At 42.2% G+C, this 22,589-nt stretch overlaps 1 protein-coding gene across 1 annotated transcript in view; it reads right to left on the minus strand.

Moving 5' to 3' along the window:
• CSMD2 (CUB and Sushi multiple domains 2) overlaps positions 1-22,589 on the minus strand; it is a 334,099-nt gene that overhangs the window by 215,097 nt on the left and 96,413 nt on the right. The window contains 1 exon segment of the mRNA XM_067311607.1: positions 20,750-20,957. Coding sequence (XP_067167708.1) covers positions 20,750-20,957 — 208 coding nt within the window.

The raw sequence follows: 22,589 nt of genomic DNA on the forward strand, positions 1-22,589 counted from the left end.
GCAGGCGGCGCAGTCTCTGAGCCATCTAATCTGCTCCCGAACAGGAGCAGGGTACAGGAACAGAGGCACGTGCTTGCAGCTCACGTACGCAGCCTCGTACAAACACCTGCCAGACAGCACCATGCCCACACAGTAGTCTGTTTAGGATGGGTCATCTCCAAGACTAGCATTTGTTCCCCAGCCCTGGCAGGTTTGGACCCGCTGTCTCCCAACAGCGGCGTAAAGGAGCAGCTACCGGTTGCATCCAGCACACGCATTCCCTCCTGGCAAGATGAGCGGCGCTGCAGACTGCTGCGGTTCTGCTACAGCTGCTCTGGGCTGGTACCACAACCATCCCTGAGCAACTGGGGTGCAGCACTAGGACTGAGAGTGGCTAACACTGGAACAAAGTACAGCTTAACGTACCGAGAAGGGGTTTTTGCTTGTTTTTTAATATACCCGATTTCTACATTTTACAGGCTCTAGCACTAGCAGTTTTTGACACTGGTATAAGTTGCATGCAAATAGACATGTTGGAAACATGCAGAGAGGTTGGAAGGGTAAGAGTTTGGCCTTGGGCCCTGCTTGGGGATATTACTAATTAACTTAACTGCAATATACTTTAGTATATTAAGAGTCACTAACCCGATCTTTTCTCCTGAATGCCACCAGTAAGTCAGTTCCACTTTAAGCCAAAGTTTAGGTTGGAGACCTTCAGAGGTCTCCTCCAACCTAACACTTCCTACAATTTTATGGCAACAGCTATAGCACCGTTCAGAACCAACACGACAATTTCTGGAGTAAGTGCTCTAGAGCATATCCCAAACATGCAGTCTAAGAACCAGCTGGAGAAAGCACGGTCTGCAAAGCAAATGGAGATGCAACACTAGAGATACTCAGCATTTCCCAGCGCTAATGGGGATAACAATACTGTCACTGAGTTGCAGAACCATTCTCCCACTCATGATTAAAAAAACACTCAACCTGCTTGTTTGATTAAGGTGGAAAATCTAATTTGCAACAAGTGCAATTTCTGTGGCCTGCTGGGTTAATAAATCACTTTTTTGAAACTCTGGGGACCTCCTAAACAACTGATAAATGCAATTCACCTCGTTAAGTGTTTATTTTGTTCTAGATTCCGTTTTTCAATATTCAACATTTTGAACTGCAGCATAATTTGGAAGGGACGGCGGTTTCCATTCTGAGGACAGGAATAACTAACAGTTGCCACTCTGCAGGTTACAGAGGGAGGAAAGCCTTTGGAAGGGCACACGAGCTCAGACTCCAAACCAGCACAGGTAACTGACCCTGCTGAAGGACAGGATGACAGATTTACATCAGAGGGTTTTCTGCCCTTGACCCCAGGCCTGATGCAGGTTCCTAAAATAACAGCCAAAGCCCATATCTGCCAAAGGGTTAGTTCTTATTTCTTTCCTTTAAACAACACCACCCCAAGTTCTCCTCTTTGGCTCAGCCAAAGGGAAGCCTAAACCTGATGCAGAAGCCTTGACCTGTTATAGAAAGGCTAAGAGCCCGTGCCGTTTTACAGCTAAAGCAAGATAACCAGTCAACACTTTATCTGGCTCGTAATGACATCTTCGCAAAGTCTGCCCTTTGGAGGGCAGGTCAATTGCTTTCTGGACTTCAAAAAGTCTTTGGTAACTGCATCCCTGACGCAGCTTGTCCCTGAGCTGGTCTGGGCAGGTTCTGCATACAGCAGTCAGCCTCTGTCCCTCTGCTCCCTGCTTATGCACTTTTTTCTTTTATTTTTTAAAGGGAAAGGTCAGCAGGAGAGAAGAGCAGGGAAAGCATTCATTCTTAAATGCTACTGTCTTGTGTATGAAGCTGCTACTGTCTTTTTCCACATGCCCTTGCCTTGGGTATACTAGACAATTTTTTGAAGTTAAAATTCCACTCCAGGTTGAAAAATGCTAATGTTTAACCACTTTCCTCAATTCAAGATGAAGTTTCAAAACCAGTTCCTCCACCTAAAAACAGTATAAACAAATACATGCATGCACACACATAAGGAAAGAATCAAGTAGCCAATAAAAGTGGAATACTCCAAAACACTTCCGCTTATTCCATGCTGGAGCAAGGCCTCAGTCTAACACAGAGAACCGTGGTCAAATTCTGTTGTCTTTCCTTCTGTGCACCAAGGGAGGGAATGCTTCAGCTAAAAAAAAAAAAAAAAAAAAAAAAACACACCACACACACACACAAACAACCCAACAACTCACAAGCCAACTAGGCTCCAAAGGTGCCAGAGTAAACGCCTACCCCTTATTCCATATACTAGATTTTGTTAGGGTCTTAGCACCATCTACTGTAACACCTGGAGATTAAGTCAGTGGTCAGCAGCTATCACTATTGGGAAACTTAAAAATACAGGACATGACCCTACTAAATCATCAGTACAGATGCTGACATATTAAGTAAAAAATAATACTCTGCTACGACTTGGTAGCAGAGTGCTTAAGTGAACAGGGACAAGAAATATCACTTTAATGGTTCTCATGACTGCATGGCCGCTAACAGCTTGACAGGATCCATCAATTAAAAACTATTCCCAGCAGCACTAGTGATGGCAACACCAGACTGCTCAACTATTTTTGGCACATTACGAATATGAAGTGGTTAAAAAAGATGCATCAGAAAAGCCCAAGATATTACCCATCCAATTATACTTTTCAAGGGAATCTTTGTCTCTTCCATTCCTCAACTTGCATACTTCACAAACAATTGGCGTTCAGGCAAAATCATGCTCTGTGAAGTTGGCACATAGGTTCCACTCAATTTAGCACATCACAGTCTGGTTGTGTGCAATGTCTTCAAATTCCTGCAGCACTGCCTCAAAACATCTACTTCCTTGCAAACACACACTCCGATAAACTCTCAGTATGGCTATTTCTAGCAGCCTCTCCAACTGAAATACAATCCAAGAGGCTCATGGATGCCTGCTGACTGCAGACTTAAGACTTGCAATAAAACACCAGTTATCTGCAGTACAGCTATATCTAAGTAACAGTATGCAGGCTGCATATAGCATTTTTGGTGGGGTAGTCACTGATTTTTTATTTTTTTTTCCAGTAGTACTTATTATTCCATTTCACATATGGGGAAACAAAGGATCAACATTTCCCAAACTTGGGGTACCCAAAGTTCAGCAGCCATATCTGGAAGTAGGCACCCACTTTAGAGACCCCCCTTTTTCAAAAGTTGAGACATCTGAATTCAAAAATTTAAACTTAAGCAACTCAATAAGAAGATAAACCTAAAGATATTTTAAGCACATTGTCCAAATTCAGATTAGCACAAGTCTTGTTTTTAGATCAGGAGAAATTCTTGTCATCTTGAAACTAGGCCCCAGGACAGATTACTCAAAGATGGTGCCAAAAAAGGGAAGTAATTATAGATAGCTCTTGTCTTCCAAATGACAACTCCACACAGCACCCAGGACCTCGAGCTGGTTTGCTTTAGCAGAGCATTTGCACGTCTGCTCGCATGCCTTCATGGGATAGCTGTTACTGAAAGGAAAGAGCAAGGCCTGAAAAATAGAGCATCTGAAGCCATCAAGTCTTTCACTAGTATCTGTTTTCACATTACCTGCCTATGGACTATAGATGAAAACAGTAGTTAAGAGCAAGCATTAACAATGAGAAATAATATTTTTGGTGATGCCTTGCAGTAGTTGCAAAGAAACTATGGTCTGATAAGAGTTTATGGATAACTGATGGTGATTAAAAGATTAGTATGCCTATTGTGGCGGGGGGAAAACATATCTTGGAGGCCTGGGATAGTCTCCCCCTCCATCTGCTTTCCACACGCTAGCGAAAGCAGGCAACAAAACTCTAAAGTGAAGCCTACGGATTCTTTCGGTACTGGAAAAATTGCAGCTCACTGCAAGCCTTTACATGAAAGCTGTTTCACATGCTTTTCATGTACTCAAAACTAATGATAATGACATTATAATAGATCTAGTAATATCATTTGTATGGAGTTTAATGCTGCCTTTGTTGTTGCTGCTAAGCAAAAGATGAGTAAAAAAAAACTTGCAAGTTCTGCAGGAGAAAATGAGCTGGAACGCCACTTCCCCTTCAAGCCAACTAATCTGAATGGCTGGCACCAGAGAGGCAGCGCTTACTTTCCCCGCCATCTTGATGCAGAGATTTCCGAAGGGCCGAGTTTCAGAGCTGAAGTTTTAGATCTTTATCCAACAAAGTCTTCAGAAACCCATTTGCCTGTGCGGTTGCTAGCACTCACAGCTCTGAGCAGGGGCACAAACACAGATGGGTCATTACACACCCAGATCAGACTTCAAAATCCAGCTTGCATTTAGAAAAGCAGAATTAAACCCCAGAGCCAAAGTTTCAGGTACTCCTCAAACTTCCTGAAAAGGAGGTCTCAGCACAAAGTGTAAATATCAATAAGGAAACCTGAACGCTCCACTCATTCTCCTATTGATTTAAGTCCATGAAGAGTAGCCTCTCTGCAGATATTCCCTCTTTTATCTGATAAATGGGAATAACGACATTTCATCCTACCTCCTTCATTTAAACTCCAGTCTCTTTATGGTAGCAATTTCTTTCTGTGTGTGTATAAAAGCTTTCCTATTACAACAATAATGGAAGCACTAAAATATTTCTGAATAGCAGATTTATTTAATAGATGTTCTCTGCAGCAATGCTTCTACGCTGTTGCCTTATCTTCTCTGCGACAAAGCCATGAGAAGCCACATCCACGGAATTTTGATACTTTTTTTTTTAAAAAAGGTCAGGACTAAAAGCAAAACAAACCCCACAAATGTTCCAGGGCTAAACACTGCAATTTCCTCTGAATATTGCAAAACAGTGAGGGGTTGAGCCTTTGAAAGCACTTGTTTGCATTTTTGAATATAGCCAATACACCACTAAAGAATTTGCTTATTAAATATGCCAAGGGATGAATAATCTTTTATTAGCCTTATTGGCATTTCAGCAAGCTAAAGAAAATATTAGAAGGAGAATACAAAATTAAATGATTTCTAATGAAAACCCACGTCAACTACAGTGCAGTTAAGTAAGCCATTAACTGCAGTTATGTCCCTAGAGGGTGATGAGTGACCTTTAGGCAGTCTCCCCATAAATCCCCCGCAGCCCATGATGCAGCAAGGGGGAATCGCAAGTCAGAGCCGTGCTCTCTCCCCTCCCTGCTCCCAGCATCTCAAGGCCCCCCGAGGGGTTTTGAGAAGGATCCCTGCAAGTTTGAACCACACCACCCTGGCAGAGAGGTCCAAGTACCACAGAGGTCTCCAACTCAGAACTGCTATTCCCAGGCCCCACTACTGGTTTGATGGGAGACTTTAAGCCCAACTTTTTAAGAGCACAAAAGCAGCCTTGAATTCTAGAAGCGGAAAAAAATCGTCACTCTCCAAATCCGCTTACTCAGGCACAGATTAATTCCTTAAAACTTTGAGACTAATATTTACTCCATACACCTTGTAGGAAGGACTCTGTCATGAGTTAACTGAGATGGTACAACTTACAGTTTCTGATTTCTGAAGAGTGTGTTCAAGCGGTCTTTTTGCTCTTTAACTGGCTGGCAAAAAGTCTTTTCTGTTTCAAAGAATCAATGACCTGCTTTTATTCACAGCTTGATTTTAATGTGACCAAAAAGACACCAACTTACTTATAAGCTAAAAAGCTGCCAGGACTATCTGTGGTAAAGAGAGCAACAGCTTGCTTCCTTCAAGGCCATCTTGCAACAAAGCACAGACTGAGCATTAGAGAGCACATACCCATCTGTACGGATTCAAGAGGCAGTATACCCTGCCACCCTTGTTAACTTTGATTTAAAGCACAAATCTCTGGAATAACAAACTTGTCCTCTGCACGCTTGCACAACATTTAGCGCAGAGAAGTCCTGGTTTGAGGATGCTACCTAAGACAGTTTTAATTAAAAGCTCCTCCACCTCCCCTTCTGTCAAGCAAGGCAACTTACTCAGCGCAGGTAGTGCCTGTAGACCCAGCCGTTCGTGGTGAGAGGGCATCTTCATTCCAACTTTGAGTGAAGATAATGAAACAGGTCTTCAAAAGTGTGCCACTCATCTAACAGCAAACCCATCTGTTTTGTTTATTTGATAAGAGCTATCCTCCCCCAAAAAACAGGTGCTAAATTACTGGAAGTGCAATTAGAGGAGCAGTTTGACAAGTTCAGTTCAGTCTTCCCCAGAATTTACTATTGAGACTGGTAAAAATAAATATTTGCTTGTGTTCTCCCCAATCTCAGTTAAAACCGTGACAGGTACGGTAAATCAGGCAGACACTTAACTTAGATGAGACTTCTGATTCCCCAGTAGGGTGGTAATATGCATAAAATACTACAGAATATAAACAAGAAAAATAAGCTTAAAATATTAATTTGTTTTCTGCATGACAAATGAATATTTCATCAGATTACCATTTAGGATACCATGAGCACTGGTTAAGATAACATTAAATATACTTAATAAATCATTGTTTGATTCAAAGTACATTTTTCCTGTGTTTCATTGCAACAGGTTTTATGCTTCCAAGAACAGCAAATGACAAAAAGTAGTATTCACAGAAGTTTAAATCAATTAATACGTACTTGTGAATCTACAGAAATCTATAGGAGAAATTATTCAATAGCAACCTGAAATTGTTAGCTGCAGAATTCCAGTGGCTGCTTGTAAAGTAGGACTTGGCTGAGACAAGGATGCTAAAGCAGTCATCTCAACTGCCTGTTACTGTACATTAACTTATCTGGATGATCTGTCTTCTTGGCTAGATCATGTAGCTGAAGACACTAGTACCTCTTCTGGGTATGTGCACACAAACACCACTAGTATTACAGGATGTTATTACATGTGCATGAGAAGCACACACAAACAACCTGCTTTGTTTTAGCGAGGCTTAAATTTTAAGAGGGGAAAAAACAAAGATCATCGGATGTCCCTGTTCCCCTGGAAATCAATAGAGTTCACTGCTTGACTTAATCCTGATGCTGAATGAAACACAGCCTTGCATCAAATGCAGCTAAGACAGAACAAACATATTAATCCTTCCTCGCTGCACTTGAGAGCAGCTTTATCAGACCACAACAGCTCTGTGAGGGCTTGGCATGGGCTGAATGTCAGAACTTCAGACTAAACCACAGGCTTGTTGCAGGACCTTGGGCAAGTCACTTCTCTCCAGTGACTAACACAGTAAGCGTTATTCAGGGTGCTTTCTTGGAAAGATTGAGAAGTCTGTAACATCTGAGCAAAGTTGCTAAGATAGCAGAATGAGAACTGCACAAGGGCAAAATCTACCTTTTAACAGTCTGTGTGGATGAACTTAATATAATCTGAAGGCTTCAAACTACAGAAACATGACTACTTAAAAGCACTACCACCACATGAAAGGTGGATTTTATTTTAATTTTTTTAAACCTGCCTTTTGTGGTCTCTCTGCTGCTACAGCAGTTTTTCTTCCTCTTCCAAATTCCCCAAGGAGATCCATCCTCAAGCCTTCTGTACAGTCTCCCCCACTGATGTGAATTCTGTGTTGGGAACTGGTTGTTCAACACTTGCCCATCATTCCGTATTTCCAAGTGTTTGATCAGATGAGAAATCCTGAAATAAAATCTTCAGTTTGAATTAAACAGACTGTGACAGTATTCATAGAAAGGCAGCAGAGTTTTGGATTCCGCTTTCTGTAGCAAAAAGCGTTCGGTCGCCCTATCCATCCTTCCACCACTATTCTGGGTCCTCCAACACCCCCCGAAGGGGGAGCCCAGTGGTGCTTCGGCACATGCCATACGTTTCCAGGATCTAGGCATGCAGTCACCCAAACATGCAAGTTTTGAAACTTCTGCTTTCCCTTCCTTCCAGATTCCCCAAATCCCAATATGGCTTCAAATACCAAAGGATATTTGTTGAAAGTCGCACAAAGCATCTGCAACTGGGCAAGAAACGTCTCCAAGCACGCTGCTACCCCAGTGGGCTGTTTCGAGCGCAGGGCGCTGCTCCAGGATCGATGGTGTTAATTTATTCCATTACATTACGGAGAGAACAACCTTCTCTTCTCAAAATTCCTTCATGCCAACTTTCACCCTGAAGCACTTTTATTTTTTTCCCTTTTAAGAGCTGACTTATCAAAAACAGGTTTTTGTAACAGAAAACCACAAGCTAAGCCACATTATTATAATTGAAGCAATTAATTAGTTTTATGCCTTTCTCTTTAAAAGAGATCTTTAATGCAGGTAATTCTGACTAAAAGAGCTAACTTGAAATGCTCCATCATTTAAAAGATGATTAAAAAGTTAATTTAGAAAGTGCAGGATGACAACAAAAGGGAAAAGGAAGGGGTGAAGGCAGTACTTCCCATATGCTCCAGTTCGGAAGTATCAAACCAGGATGTCTATTTTAAAAGCCTGCAGATGGCTGATCAAGTTTAAGTCACTGGGGGGGAAGCAACTCTGGTTACAGTTCACTGACATCTAACAAATCAGCAGGTTATTATTTAAAAGTGCTTAACCGAAGTTGTTCCCACTGTCGCGCCAAGAGCTGCTCCCAGGCCACGCGAGGTGCGCTGGGAGTCGCATGCAGCCCCAGGCGTCTGCCTGGGCACCCGGGGCATCCAGCTTTATCAGCTTTGCTCTTCCTCTTCCATGGCTCAGCCACCAGGCCCTCCCCTCAGCACAGGAGAAAATACAGGTTGGGGAAAAAAGAAAAAAAAAAGGTAATAAATGTAGCTTAAACTGATTTTAATGAATGTTAATGGATTTGCGTTCATTACGCTAGAGGCGGAGGTGGGAGGCAGTTTCATGCAGATTTGCCTTTAGCAGCCCAGCTAGAGAGGTAAGCTGACAGCTGGTGGGACACAACACATCCGTTACTGCTGCATTATGTTATTTTGCTCTTTCCCCTTCTGTGAGGCAGGAGATTTGTCTTGTGCACTGAGACCGACCTTCACCTCGGGGAAGGGCCGGTCTGCTGTACAGCCATGCAATGCCTACAACAGGTCTTTGGCTCTGGCTGGCCATTAGGCATTGCTATAGCACACTAGAAATACTGACACTGGAAATGATGTTTGGAGTTGCCTTTCCAAAAGCTAATTTTGCAAGCCTGTTTAAATACTCTAAAAATAAAAGCAACAACCAGTTGTCATCCTAAGAGGTATTTCTAAAAACCTCCCCAAAACAAGATGTACATTCCTGTGACTATCTGAAATAGTGCTAAATTGCAGACCCAGGACCAGAAAGCAGGGCATCCCCAGTAAGAAACAGGTCACAACACCCACACTGTGTTAAAACTCCAAATACTGGAAGCGATTACAAGCACGATACAGGTACCCATTCAACTTTGAAAGGGTGAAGAAGGTTGAAGGTGCCTGCAGCACTGCAGGGACACGACTGTCCCAGGAGGCAAAGCAAGCAGGTGTTTACCCTGCTAACGCAGCAGGCCAAGCTACATCGCTGGATGCTATTGCATGGTGAGGGGAAATGCAGGCAGACAGCAATGCTCCTGCCTCCAACACACAGCTAACAGTTTGTTTATAATTTAAGCAATATACTAATTTAGCTAGGACCTCAAATCCATTGCTTTCCCAAGAGTCTGCACCCCAGAACAGAGCTTTTTCTCAGCACTGCATCAGAAGCAACAGGTCAGTCGAACAGAGCTTCAGCGTGGCCCCACGAATCCTCGCTTTCCTCCTGAAGCGCTCCTGCTCCCTGTGATTCCTTCCCCCATCAGTGACCGCGCTCCTCCTCTCCTGCCCGTCCAAAGCAGCCACTGCAGCGGTAAGGTCTCAGCTACCGGCAGCAGGGAAGAGAGCTCCAGCGGGCGCACAGGTACCGCAAGCAGCAGGAAGGGTTACAGCCCGCTGCATGCCAGAGCCCAAGGGGTTACAACTTCTCACAGAGCATTCAGAATGCTGAGCTGAATTTGCACAAGGTGGCAACTGCATTTTACACACAACTGCTTCAGTGAAGCACCATAACTTCTCCAGTTTTCTGTTTCAGTTTTCAGAGTCTTGGAAAATTCCAACTTAATGAGGCCAGGAATATAGTGATTAGATATTAGCTGTTGACAACATTTTGTCTATTACTAATCCTCTAATATTTACTTATGTCTTGAAATCTTCCTGATCTCTGCTATAAATTCAGCCACAAGAGATGTCCCTTTGAGGAAGGATCAAAGCACCCGTACTGTGAAACGGCCAAGGCTGTCAAAAACAAACTCAGCATGAGCTAAAGAGATCACGACCTGCCATGACAAAACAAAAAGAAAGAAGCAAAATACAATAGCCATATAAATCCGAAACCATTATTTCCTTCTCCATGTGGGCTTTGGGAAGTCTCATTAGATCTGTGTGTAAGATGTCAAAGACATTAAGAGGTAAAATGTTTATAATGCATATCTGCTTTTAGTATCTAATATTACTGGATTTGCAGTCTATGGTCAAGTCAAGAAGCGTGAGACAGCAAAGGTATCTCTGCCAGTGCCAAGATCCATCAGTGGCACCATCACCCAGTGCAAAAAGGAAAAAGACGGGGTTTTGAAACACAATCACAGATCCCAAGGCAGAAGAAAAACAAACCTCTCCTGGAGTAGGCTCTCCAGGGATGCATCTTCCCTGTTCTCCACACACTTAAATATTTTCAGGGACAAATGTAATGATAAGGTTGGGCAGATGTGTATGACTAAGTGAGACCTGAGAATTTCCAACAGAAATGTAATGATACTTCTCCACAGCTTAAGCTTATGCAAACCATGGTAAATGCAATTCTTCCCTAACTCTAATGAATTAAGATACAATGTGAATTAGAGCTGTAGTTTAATCACAGTATATCAGATACATTACCATTAGACATCCAAAATGAATTTAAACAAGAGAATTATGAATTAGCACCAAATTGAATCAATCAGTTGTGACTTCCACCCACAGCACAGGGAGAAAAGCCTAAGAAAACTGAACACGTGAACTAGGAAAGGCTTTTCTGCAGCTGCTCTGAACCTCGGGAAGAAAACACAGTAGGCAAAGATCATTTAAAATATATTTTGGGAAACAGGTGACATCTGAAAACAAAGCACTTAAGCTCTTTTACACAACTTGTAACTACAGGAAACCATCTATGAGCTTGTCCACAAAGAAAACCCAGAAGAAAAAAGTCTTTGAAAGTACTGAAACAGCTGCAGAGGTCTCTATGCTCTTTCACTTTGAAGTTTTAGATAAGGACTAGCAGTGTAAAACAAGACTGCCATCAGCTCCGGCAGACAGATTTTGACATGCAAATCCAATTTCCCTCAACATGGTGAGCTTCCCTGCAAAGGGAGACCTTCTGCATAAATACATCAGCCAACTTCAAAAAGCAACTGTGCAACCTCACACACACTGACATGAATCGGTCTCTGATCAAGAAAAAAAGTGAACCAAAGCCACACACACAAACACCCTTCATAAAGGGAAAGGCAGGGGCATCTCCTGGAAGGACCTTTACATGAAGTCAGAAACTTTCCCAACAACATTTGTCCGAACACTTGCATGACCTGGGAAAGATGAATATCCCACTACAAGAGCAGAGGAGGAGACAAGGTTTTGAAACGAGTCCCAGATGTCCAACTATTTACAACCTGTGACAACATTTGCACTTATGCAAAGCCCCCTTTCCCTGCCAAATAAAGGTGCTATTCACTGCTTTTCAATCTATATGGTCACTTACATTCTGGGTCATGTCCAGAAGGTACTCTTGAGATTACCAATATTTTTCTCAGCTTTCAGCCAGTTGCATTATCCTAATTTGCACATGAAGTCTATCTTTGAGAACTTTTTGGCTTGCAGGTATCAAGCGTTTTTGGAAACAAGCCTGTCCTTTTTTCTTCCCCCCAAGTGTTTGTATCCAGCACAGAAATGACTAAGTATGAATTTCTTCATGTTTGGGAATTCTTTCAGAACTTTCCCATATGCTGCAGCTCTTCCTGCACCTCATCTCCTGAGGCACAGTCCACACAACAGTAGCCTTCGCATAGGGTGTTCTCTGCTTCAGAGGTGACCAACAAAACAAACAAATGAAAGGAGGACAAATTGGGATAAAAAGGACAATTAAAACATGATTAGCATAATTTTCAGCCTAAAAAAGCATTATCTTCCCTGCCGTTAGCCTCAATATTCATGGGATGCTCTCTACTATCTAGCAAATAGAATTAATCGTATTAATGCACAGAAAAATAAGATTAGCCAGAAAGCAGTATATGAAATCTAATCATGTTTTATTGAATGAAACATGAGTGGGAGAGGTCGAGAGGCCCTTTCATTGTAATTTGTTACAGAAGTCACTCTCACTGTCACGCTTCTGGCAGAAGAGCTGCTCAGGCTTTCAGGAGCCCCAAGCAGACCCTGTCCCAGCAGGAAGGATCAGTAGGGAAACGCAGCAAGAGGGAAGCAGCAGGTGACAACTCAGTGATCAAAGGAGGACAGTGGGCTACTCTGACAAGAAGCAAAGAATGAAATCTGGACAAATTCATGGCTTTCACTGAAGGAACACTGTTGCAGAGCTACAGCTCTGCAGTCTTCACATAGTGTCTTTCTCATTATTTGAAGTCATGTGAAATGGTGACAGTATTTAAATGCCATGCTTTTCCTAAGCTTGGCCTAGCAGCATGTGCCACAAATTGTCAGCTGGAAAAAACGAGTTCCCTGGGCTTTGTGCTCAGCCGCACCATGACTCCAGGAAGCTGTTGCGTGTACTAAGTCCTTAGTTGATGAGAGCTAACATGACCTGCCACATTATTTTTCTTGGCTGGGGTGCTGTTGAAGTCTTCCTTTCCCTACCAGGGAGGTATGCTAAACCATGAAACATCTTTAAATACCAGCTTACCCTGATAAATCCTTTCTTGCAGAATTGCCCATTCAGTTATTTCTGTAAGGCAACAGGCCAAGGGGGCTTTAGGACAATATGCAATATTACTCTACTGAAATTACTTTGTACAAAGCATTATCAACCCTTTAACTTCACTTCAAAACAGTAATCTGAACGCTCACCAGTTCTTTGCACCCACTGGGGAAGCAATCAGCTCCACCTCTCAGCTGCGGCCAGAAACCCAACACTCCAAGTACTCTCTCCCCCTTCAGGGAGAAATCAGCTCACTGACCTACAAATTCCTGTTCTTCATATTGCAGATTCACGTTAGAATAAGGACTAAAGTGCAGTATAACATGCTTCAAAGGCTTGGTGCATCCTGAGAGCTGCCGCACACATGCCAGAGGCCACGAGGGATGACCATCACCATTGCATGGCCAGCAAGGAGAGCTCCCAGCATTTCTGAAGTCAGCCACATGAGCAGGAATGGTCTGATTTCTGACAAACTTCTTCAGCACTTTTCCAAAAAGTTCTCTCCATAGAATACAAATTCTAGGAGAAAAGGGATTTTTGCAAGATGACTATTTCCCAGGGAAGCAACCTTTTAGATATCACAGCTTTAAAGCCTGTGTAAAATTTGTTTCCAATTAAAAGCACAACCAAACCCTTCAAAGAAAAAAAAGAAAGAAAAAAACTCAGGCTGTACAAGTCAAATAAGGAAATTATTTCCAGATCCCGATGAAGATGTAACCGACATTTAAATAGGGATTTTAAAAGCCACTTCATACACATTTTTTATTCATTCCCAGTCCTATGGGAAACAGGACCAAGGAAGAGCAGCATCTGAATATTACAGATAAAGTATCGGTTATTTAACTGGCTTTTACAACAAGGAAGCTTAATTCATTGCACAGGAAAAGAAAACTTTCACACTTGCATTATCTAGGCTTTAACCGGTGATGAAATAAGTTATTTCAAGACACGCAATAAATAATCTTCTCAAGTCTTCTGCCTCATGCACGCATCGAGGCAGGATAATGCTTGTCAACTTTCAAATATAAGCAGGTCCTGGAAGGGGGGGCAGGGGGGTGGCAAGTGAAAGACGAAAACCATTTTTCAGCAGTCATCTGGCAATCCGCTTTACAGAAAATCTGCAACGAACAGCAGCTGCCTCGGAGTACGAAGCAGAAGCACAATGGAGAACGCCGATTCCCAGGACACAAGTGTGTCGGGTAGTTGCTTAGTGTAACACAAAGTCTGCAAGACTCCTGCAAATGCTCTACCACTACTCTGCACATGCTGGGTAGCAGCACTATCAGTACAACCAGCACCAGTGAGAGATGCAGGTTCACGTCTCTTGAGCTGCAACATGGTGGACAGAGGAATACAGTTTAAGTAACAACACCCTAATGCCCTGATTCAGATATCCTTTGGAGCGAAAGTCTTCCCATTGACTTCAGTAGATAGTGGCTGAGGTCCGAGCTGAAAATATACGCTGAAAGCTCCGAGACAGATATCCAAGGATCAGAAACCACTTTGATATAAAGAAAATAGGTTGGTTCCACATAATTCATTAGAAGCAAATACAGAGAACAGTTCTTGACAACCAACATTATCACCATCATCTGAAACAGCAACCTTCAAAACACAGGTACTCTGAAGATACTGCAGATAACGACAAGGAAATACTGTCAGCAACAGCCAAGAGGAGCTGCAGAAACATAGATGATGTTCTTTCAACCATTTGTTCCCCTAACTCAGCTCTCTGCAGATATGTAGCAACAAGAGAGAACTTCTGAAATGCTCCTCTACAGGGGCTGGTGTCTGACTGGGGCCTCCTGGGCTCAACTCCAGAAAGGAAGATGTTACAGAATTAAGCAAAGGAACCTTGAATTCAAAGGTCCTCAGTTCTCCACCCAGACTCACCCCTGCTATGCACTCCCTTGTTTTTATTCATTGTTCAACATCTGTAATTCACTGATGGGGCAAGCACCTGTGATTGTAAAAAACAAAGCTATAATAGAGAGTAGAATTCTGGAAAGTAAATACTTTAGGTGTTTGGGGACACCTACTGCTTCTCCCACTGCCGTCACCCAGCATGAGATTAACAACACAGCATCGAGGACTGCATCCAGGGAACTCACAAGGGAAGGCTCAGAAAGTGGAGGGTAACAGAGGGGCAGCACGACAGATGATGCAGACCCCTAAAATTAGACTTTTGTTCCATAAAAGAGAGTAATTAAGAGAAGGACCATAGGGAAGAAAGATATCGGAGACCTAGATTCTGAATTAACATTGAAATTTGGCATGTGCTTATTTCCTCCTGGAATAAGGTACATAAGTGAGGCATTTGAGGAGAAAAATTTTAAAGGACCATGAAATCACTGATAAAAATATAAGGGGGAGCAGGTGGCTTCTGGAAGTGGCCAGCATAATTTCCTTTTCTTTTAAAGATTAAAAAAAATTTTAAACACATATTCGCAGTCAGTAAAAGTTACAATAAGAAATCAAGAAGTGTAATTAAGCTCAGGATGGAAACAAACCGCAGTGAGCTGGAATTTGGAAGGGCAGGCACACCCTGGACTGCTCAGAAGAAAGGATGAACAACTGTACCAGTTTCCATTTCCAAGTGACACTGATTTCTATAGCTTGGGGCTAAGCAGTCTCAACAGCTTGGACAGAAAAGCAGGACCCAGGGGCAAGTGAAGGAAGTAATTCAAAAGCAAGTCATTTTCGCAGGTCAACATGCAACTTCTCAGCATGATACCGTGCGGTGCTTTGCCGGTAAGGTTTGGTTTCAGCTGAATTTGAACAAAAAGGCTGTGTGAAATAAGGTAGGAAGAGGGTGTTCAACACTCCACTAGAAGCCAACAAAAGGCTAAAGAGCAACCCGAAATGGTCCTGACCCTTTGCATATTGCAATATTTTTCATCTGAAAAACATCACACTACAATCCAGCAGCAGGCAACAGCATCTTCCCAGCTAAAGCCTTGTCCCTCCTACCAACCTGGATTCTCATAATTTACCAAATACACTTGCAAAATACAGCAGTTATAAAGAGTTGAAAAGCTTCATTATTAAAAAAAGTCATCTACATCTCAAAGTAAATTCTCATCTGAAGATTAGAAACATCTAACGAAACCTCAAAACATGCCAGACAGTCTGTCATAGTCAGACAAATAAGAGGTTTGTTAGTTTTATCTCATGGAACTAATTCATCTGGGAGGAGCAGAGGTTTCTGAATGGTTTCCTCAGCAGAACGAACAGCCATGGACTGCCAAACACCGCTGGTCTGGGGGAAGAGCATCATCACTAGCTGCTTACCTGTTCAGCAGACAGGCTAAAACTTAGTGCCCTCCCCCCATTTTCCCCCATTTTCTGACTCAAAAGCAAAAAAGAAACATTAGCAAACATTCGATTGCCCTTTTTAATATTTCCACAACCTCCAGGATCCCTGGTCTAAAGGAACTCTGCTGCACCCAGCTCTATATGGCCTGAGAACAAGGCTTCCTATTATCTATCTTGTCTGCTTCAGCTGCATTGGCATGCCTGCAAAGACCTCCTTCACCAAATATTTGCATTGTACACAGCAAAATAAACACTTTCTCTTGGTCAAGTCCCATAAACACATATATACATAAATTGGGTATTAAGTCATTTCCTACACCACCATCTTCACTGTCAATAGCAGCATAACACTTTAATTGTAATACAAGTCATCATACCTATCCACAGTATATAGGTCCTTGATTGGTTAGACGAGATGACAGAAAAGTGCACAAGGAAGTCAATCATAGTTTCTTTGTTTACACATGCTGTCTTAAAACTGCAGCTAATATGCACAAATATAGGACATTCAGATCTCGTTCACTGCAGGCAAGGCAAAGACTTACCCACTACTAGTGTGGGCTAAGAGCCCAGGCGGCTGTGCAGCATGCACAGCACACGGGTGAATTTCTCTAAACCTAAGGAGATGCATCAATGCAGCAGTAATGACAGAAGGGCAGAATAACCAATACTGAGCTGCTGTACCCAGACTTCTACTGGTCCCTGCGGGAGTTCCCATACCATAACCTCAGATATCCCCAAAGCAACTTATCTAAAGACTTCCACAAAAGCATGCAGGAGGTCACAGCCAATATTTTAAACAACTAAATCATGCTTTCTGCAGAAGTAACAGACAACTAGATTTACTTCCATTACTCTCCTAAATTATACTTGTGCTAAGACAGGAAGTCCTCATTCACTTATGAGGTACCATGATAAATTATTTGAATGAGAATTGTCATTCTCAAGGCTAGCTTCTGTTTAGCTACAGGATCCATTAGCTTCCAGAATACTGTTTTGCAAAAGACAGGACAGGATGCGCTGCTATGACACAGCAAAATAAGCTACAAAAGGAGTCAGACTGGGCAGAGATGAGGGGAGTGTAATATAAGCTGGGGAGAGAGAAAAAAAACAACACAGAAGATGCGCTTGCCGAATCTTGTCTGGTGTGCCAAGCTGCTAGGATTTTTTTGTAAAAACAATTTAACATCCCAGGATGTTTTCTTCCCAACACCTACTCAAAGCTTCAGAGCAATCACTGAGCTATTAAAAGGAAGACAAGGTGGGGGGAACATCTAGCACAGCCACAGAATGGGTTAAGTACCATCCAGGACCAGACTGGAGGCTTTCTTATCATCACAAGTGGTCTGGCTTTTTTAGGCATCCAGCTTGAAACAGTTTGCTATTTTCAGTGTAGCCGAGCACCCACAGAGGTACTTGCCATTGAACAAAGCTTTAAGGTGCCAAGAAACAGTGCTAATCAGCAGATATTCCTGAGAAGTGTTAGGGAGGGATTTAGTCAGTTCTAAGCAGATACCTAAACAAAGCGCATGACCAACAAAGCTCAGTCCCGTTAAGAACTGGAGCCCAAGCTGCTTGGAGGGATTTTCTTCTTCTATATGCATTTATAGAAGAAAATGCCATCAAACTTTTCGGGTCCCAAAGCTAACTCCAAAACAAGGGGAAGAACAGAGCCCCAGGTCTTAAGGACAAGCGGCAGCATGGGGATGACGACAGGAGAGAGCATACGTACTACCAATTCCCTCCCACATCTGGCCAGTCCCAATCCTAGTAGGAAAACACCATGATTAGGGCAATCAGTTCAGCAAACCTAGAAAGAAAGCCAAGACAGCTACTGACATCTTTGAAACCCCAACATTGTCATTTCTAATCTGATAGGCTCTTTTTCACGCTACTACTGTTTTCCCCTCCTGTTCTCTGCTCACTAGAATTTTAGTTCTCACTTTTCAAGGAAATCTAGGCCCAAGGCCCCATGACAGAAACTGTGAGAACAATAAAAGAGCTGTAAATGTGTTATTGTATTAAAATGCCTCAAATAGCTCCTCAACCTCTATCGCTCTGCTTGACATATGGATGCTCAGAATAACAGTGTCCTTTCGCTGTCAACGCTCTCTGCAGGATCCGTGCGTGCCAGGTCACATGCCCGACGCAACTCAAGCGCGACTCGCCAGCAGGCAGTTCTGCGTGTTCAGATCAACGCGCACCTTAGCGGCAAAGTAGCTGTGACTGCTAAAGGCAAGCGGGTTAAGAGAGCCTGCCCTAAAAAGAACGGCATCTATTTTTAGATAGGGGAGGGTGAACAAAACACAGAAGATTTTCAAGAAGAGCAGCCCAAAGCAAGCTTGCTTAATGTGCCGAGTTGGTGCTCTTGTAGATACTGTCATTATATAATATTCCATAGCTTGAAAATAGACATGAGTTATACCTTAGATGAAATTTAATTGTTTGTGTACATTTCTGGACCAGATTAAAACTATAATGCTTATGAAATATTTAGCTACAAGATACTTCAATAGAATGGTTTATTTGGCCATGAGTCTATCTGCCGCATTGCCAATAATTAAAACTAGGTTTTCATAGAGGAAGTCAAAAAAAAGTTTTAGCTATATTTTCAAGCTGAATCATATCAACATATTTAAAGAGGAGATATGAGCTCCAGTTTTTCCCCCCCACAGGCAAAAATTATTTTAAAATGGGAAAAATGAGTCATCTGAATTTAATTACCAGGCTCTGAGTTGTGAAGGCCAGCTTTGAAAAATGAAATTTAAAATAAGATGCTTTGTAATTCTGCTTATGGGACTGAAAATTTTACTTCCTGAGAATACTAAACCAGGTCTCTTTGAATTGACTGGTGTGTTTATCTTGCCTACGTGCATTTCATGATGCTATAAAAATGCAGGACCAACCTTGAAAAGCAGGAACAGCATCTGCTACCAGCTCAAGATGAAATTCCTGTTTGCACGGCCTGTTTCACTCATTAACACAACCCATCTCTTGCCTGGACTGCTCTACCAGCTAATTCAGACAGAGTCCACTGCTGTTACTAGCTCGCAGAGTTCATCCAGCTGCCAGGGAACCTCCATCAGGAGGAAGGGAGACATTAAAGACGCAGCAAGTAGGTGTTTGGGGTTGGGGGGAGTTAGTAAATACATCATTATTCCCTGTGAAAAGGTCCCAAAACTGATTTAAGACTTACTCCTTCAAAATAGCTCTTATATCTCATTCTAAAAAGTTTTTTGTGTGTGTATTATTGAAAATTGAGTGACTTGATTTTCTAAGACATACTTGCCATTTTTAAACTTTTACCACGGTGTATTTCTGGGTAGCTTATTTTTTTCCCAGCAGGTTCCCTCTGACAGGCATTGTTTTTATTTTTGATATGACAAGACACAGTGCTGCACCAGCAACACCTCCAGGCTGAATAATGTTTCTTAACTACATTCTTCTTTACCACATAGCACAGATGACTGATCCTCTCTGCAGTGCATAATGGCTAAAAAGTAACAGTGCCCTAAAATATTAATGCATGCTAATAAAAACATTTTTTTTCTATGAAACAGCAGCATCTAATTTTCAAAGGGGTCCTGGGAACAGTAAACAATTGGTACATAGTAAATGGCAAACTCTGTCATATTAATGCATCCTGAACATTCAAATCCTATTCCCCCATAATTGCCAGGCAAGTGTAAATTACTTAAATGAATATTATTTGTGGCAGTGACAGAATCCTCATAAATAATCGTAATTTAACTTCCTGCTGATAATCCCAGGCAAGTTCTAATTATTTCAAACACTTAATTCTTCCATTCCAGAGGAATGTTGGGTCTAAGATCACTCCCTATCATCTTCTACTAGATAGCAGTTTTAACTGTTTGTTGAATGAAATCACAAAGCAGAAAATCAGAGTGTCTAGATCGATTAGAGACAGTTTTCCTTTGCTATAAGCAGTACGTGAAATTCCTTCTGCAAGCCTCACTTCAGATTTCATAGCACTGATCATTTGGGCCGCTCTAGTATATTGAAAAAAATCAATGGGGCATTTATTATACATAAATGCAATGTTTCTGAAAGCTTGCACATTTAAGCACTGCTCAAGCAAACTTAATGGGATGAGAGAAGAGGGGTATTTAAATTCCATACACAGCCTCCTGTCTAAAGAACAAACTCATCTGTAGCCATTTGCTGCAGGTTCATTAACAGTAAAGTCAACTTGTCAGCAACATATTTAGCAATAATCAGAAGGCAATTTAACAAAAACAAGGTTTGCGTATGGTACAGCCAAGGGTTTGTTTTTATTTTGTAATTCTTTATTTCTACTAACCAGTCACATACTGTGGAATCTTTTTGCAAAAACATGCTTTAAAGTAGACAACAGTTAGTATAAAACTTACCAAGCAAATAAAAAGCATCCAAGGGACTTTCACTGGAACAGAGCAGGTATAACCTCTGATTGGGAATAACTAGGAACTGTCTCCATTCCATACTAATTCTGCTCACTCTGAACTTCCTATCATGGTTTGTATCTCTACATATAAAATTTTACCCTGCAGATCACAAAGAAGTATAGCCAGTAACCTACCAGAGCGATGATCCCTCAGTTCCAGCAACTTCTAGAACATCATATCCATCTTCCAGTTGGAAATCCATGAAAACTAGAGCAATAGTGTCTCCAGGTTCAGCTAGAATAGTCCATGTGCAGTCTGCATTATTGCCATACTCCAAAGGAAAATGAGGGCTTGAGATAATTCCACTCTGTCCCCGTAATGTCCCTCCACAAGCATCATCAGCTGGAAGACACACAATGCATGTTAGATTTTCTTGAAGCGCACAAAGCAATATGTCAAAAAAAAAAGTCACAACAAAGCTTTAAAAGCCCCAATACTTTTGTAATAGGCTAAAACCTCTTGTTTGTTTGTTTTGAATATTGTTAAAAATTATATTATTGGGGCAGGAGGGGAGTTTCCACACACTATTAAGAAACAAAGATGTTGAGGGATGCAAAATACTATTAGGTCATCCAGTCTGTCTCCATGCAAGTGTTAGCTTATTCCCAACTGTACACTTTCCAGTGATTTGTTTAGTCTAATTTTAAACATCCCAAGTGACAGAGCTTCTACCACTTCCCTGGGGAGGCAGCTCCTCAGCCTAATGCATCTTGCTGTCAGGACACTGTTTCCTCACACGCTGTTGCCTGCGTTCTTCTGCTGCAGCCCCTACTCCTAATTAGGATCCTCTGAGGTGCTTTCTATAATATTCCTCCCATCCCCGTAGATGGCAAGGCAGGAGGAAAACCACAGGGAATTCAAAGACTGAGAAGAAAGAGGGTTTTACAGGCACGGCCCCCTTCTCCAACCATAGCAGAGAAGGGGTTTTGGTTTGCCAAGAGTTGAAAGAGTTCCCATCCAACAGAATACAAACGCAGTGAAATGTATGCCCAAACCAAAATACTAAATATGCCTTTTAGCCAAGAATGAAGAAAAAGTCCCTCCTCCAACTTCACATCCAACATTCACACCTTTCAAACATACTCTCATACTTGGGAATGAAATCCAGGTTTTTTTTGGAAGTCGTATTTCTACAGAAAGTCAATAAAGCCCAAGACATTTCCAAATTAGAAAGTGTAGCTGGTTTGGGGGGGGGGGTAGGGAAAAACTGGTACCTGATACAGGTAAAAATCTTTTGGAAATATGTGATTTAGGACCCCAGCTCTGTTCTTCAAGGAACACGTGCATGCTGAAGCGTAGTTAGTATCAGGGCAGATATTCACTGAAGGAGTCGTCATTTGCACCCCACAGGATCTGCAGCTCTGACACACTCAGCGCACATGGAGGGCATGGTCTTGACTTCCGCTGAAAAGCGGCCAGGAGGAGAAGTCTGCATTGGTTTCAAGAGCATCTTCAGCATGGAAGAGGCACAAGGGATTTTCCCTGCAGGTGACCACACTCAGTAACTCCCCTCCTGCTCTCGCCAGACAGGGAAAGCAAGTAGCTGCAGCCATCTTACACAGCCACCAAGCTTGGCACTTAGCCTGGACAACGTTTAACAGAAAGTAGTGGAATACTCTACATACATGCCTTACTGGTCTTTGGTTTGCCCTGTTCTCTGAAAGAAATTGATCTTGTTGCCAAAATCACAGCGGTAAAAACTTAACCATTCGTTCAACAATCAAACAGTGACATTTCTGGATTATATACTGGATCTCCCATTCGCTGCAGGTTCTTTTATTTTACAGTGAGACTTTCATCAGCAGTAGCTGTTAGAACAATTAAAGGAGGAGAATCTAATGAAAACATGTGCAGGAAGATAAAGGAAACCAAGAATTAATTTGACTAGTGCCCAGGCAGCACACAGCTCTTGTACATACAGCATCAGCCTGGCATTTATTTGCAACGCAGCTAAGAAAAGCCTGTTAACTTTAC

The sequence above is a fragment of the Apteryx mantelli genome, chromosome 27 (genome assembly GCF_036417845.1).
Source record: "Apteryx mantelli isolate bAptMan1 chromosome 27, bAptMan1.hap1, whole genome shotgun sequence".
Taxonomy (NCBI): domain Eukaryota; kingdom Metazoa; phylum Chordata; class Aves; order Apterygiformes; family Apterygidae; genus Apteryx; species Apteryx mantelli.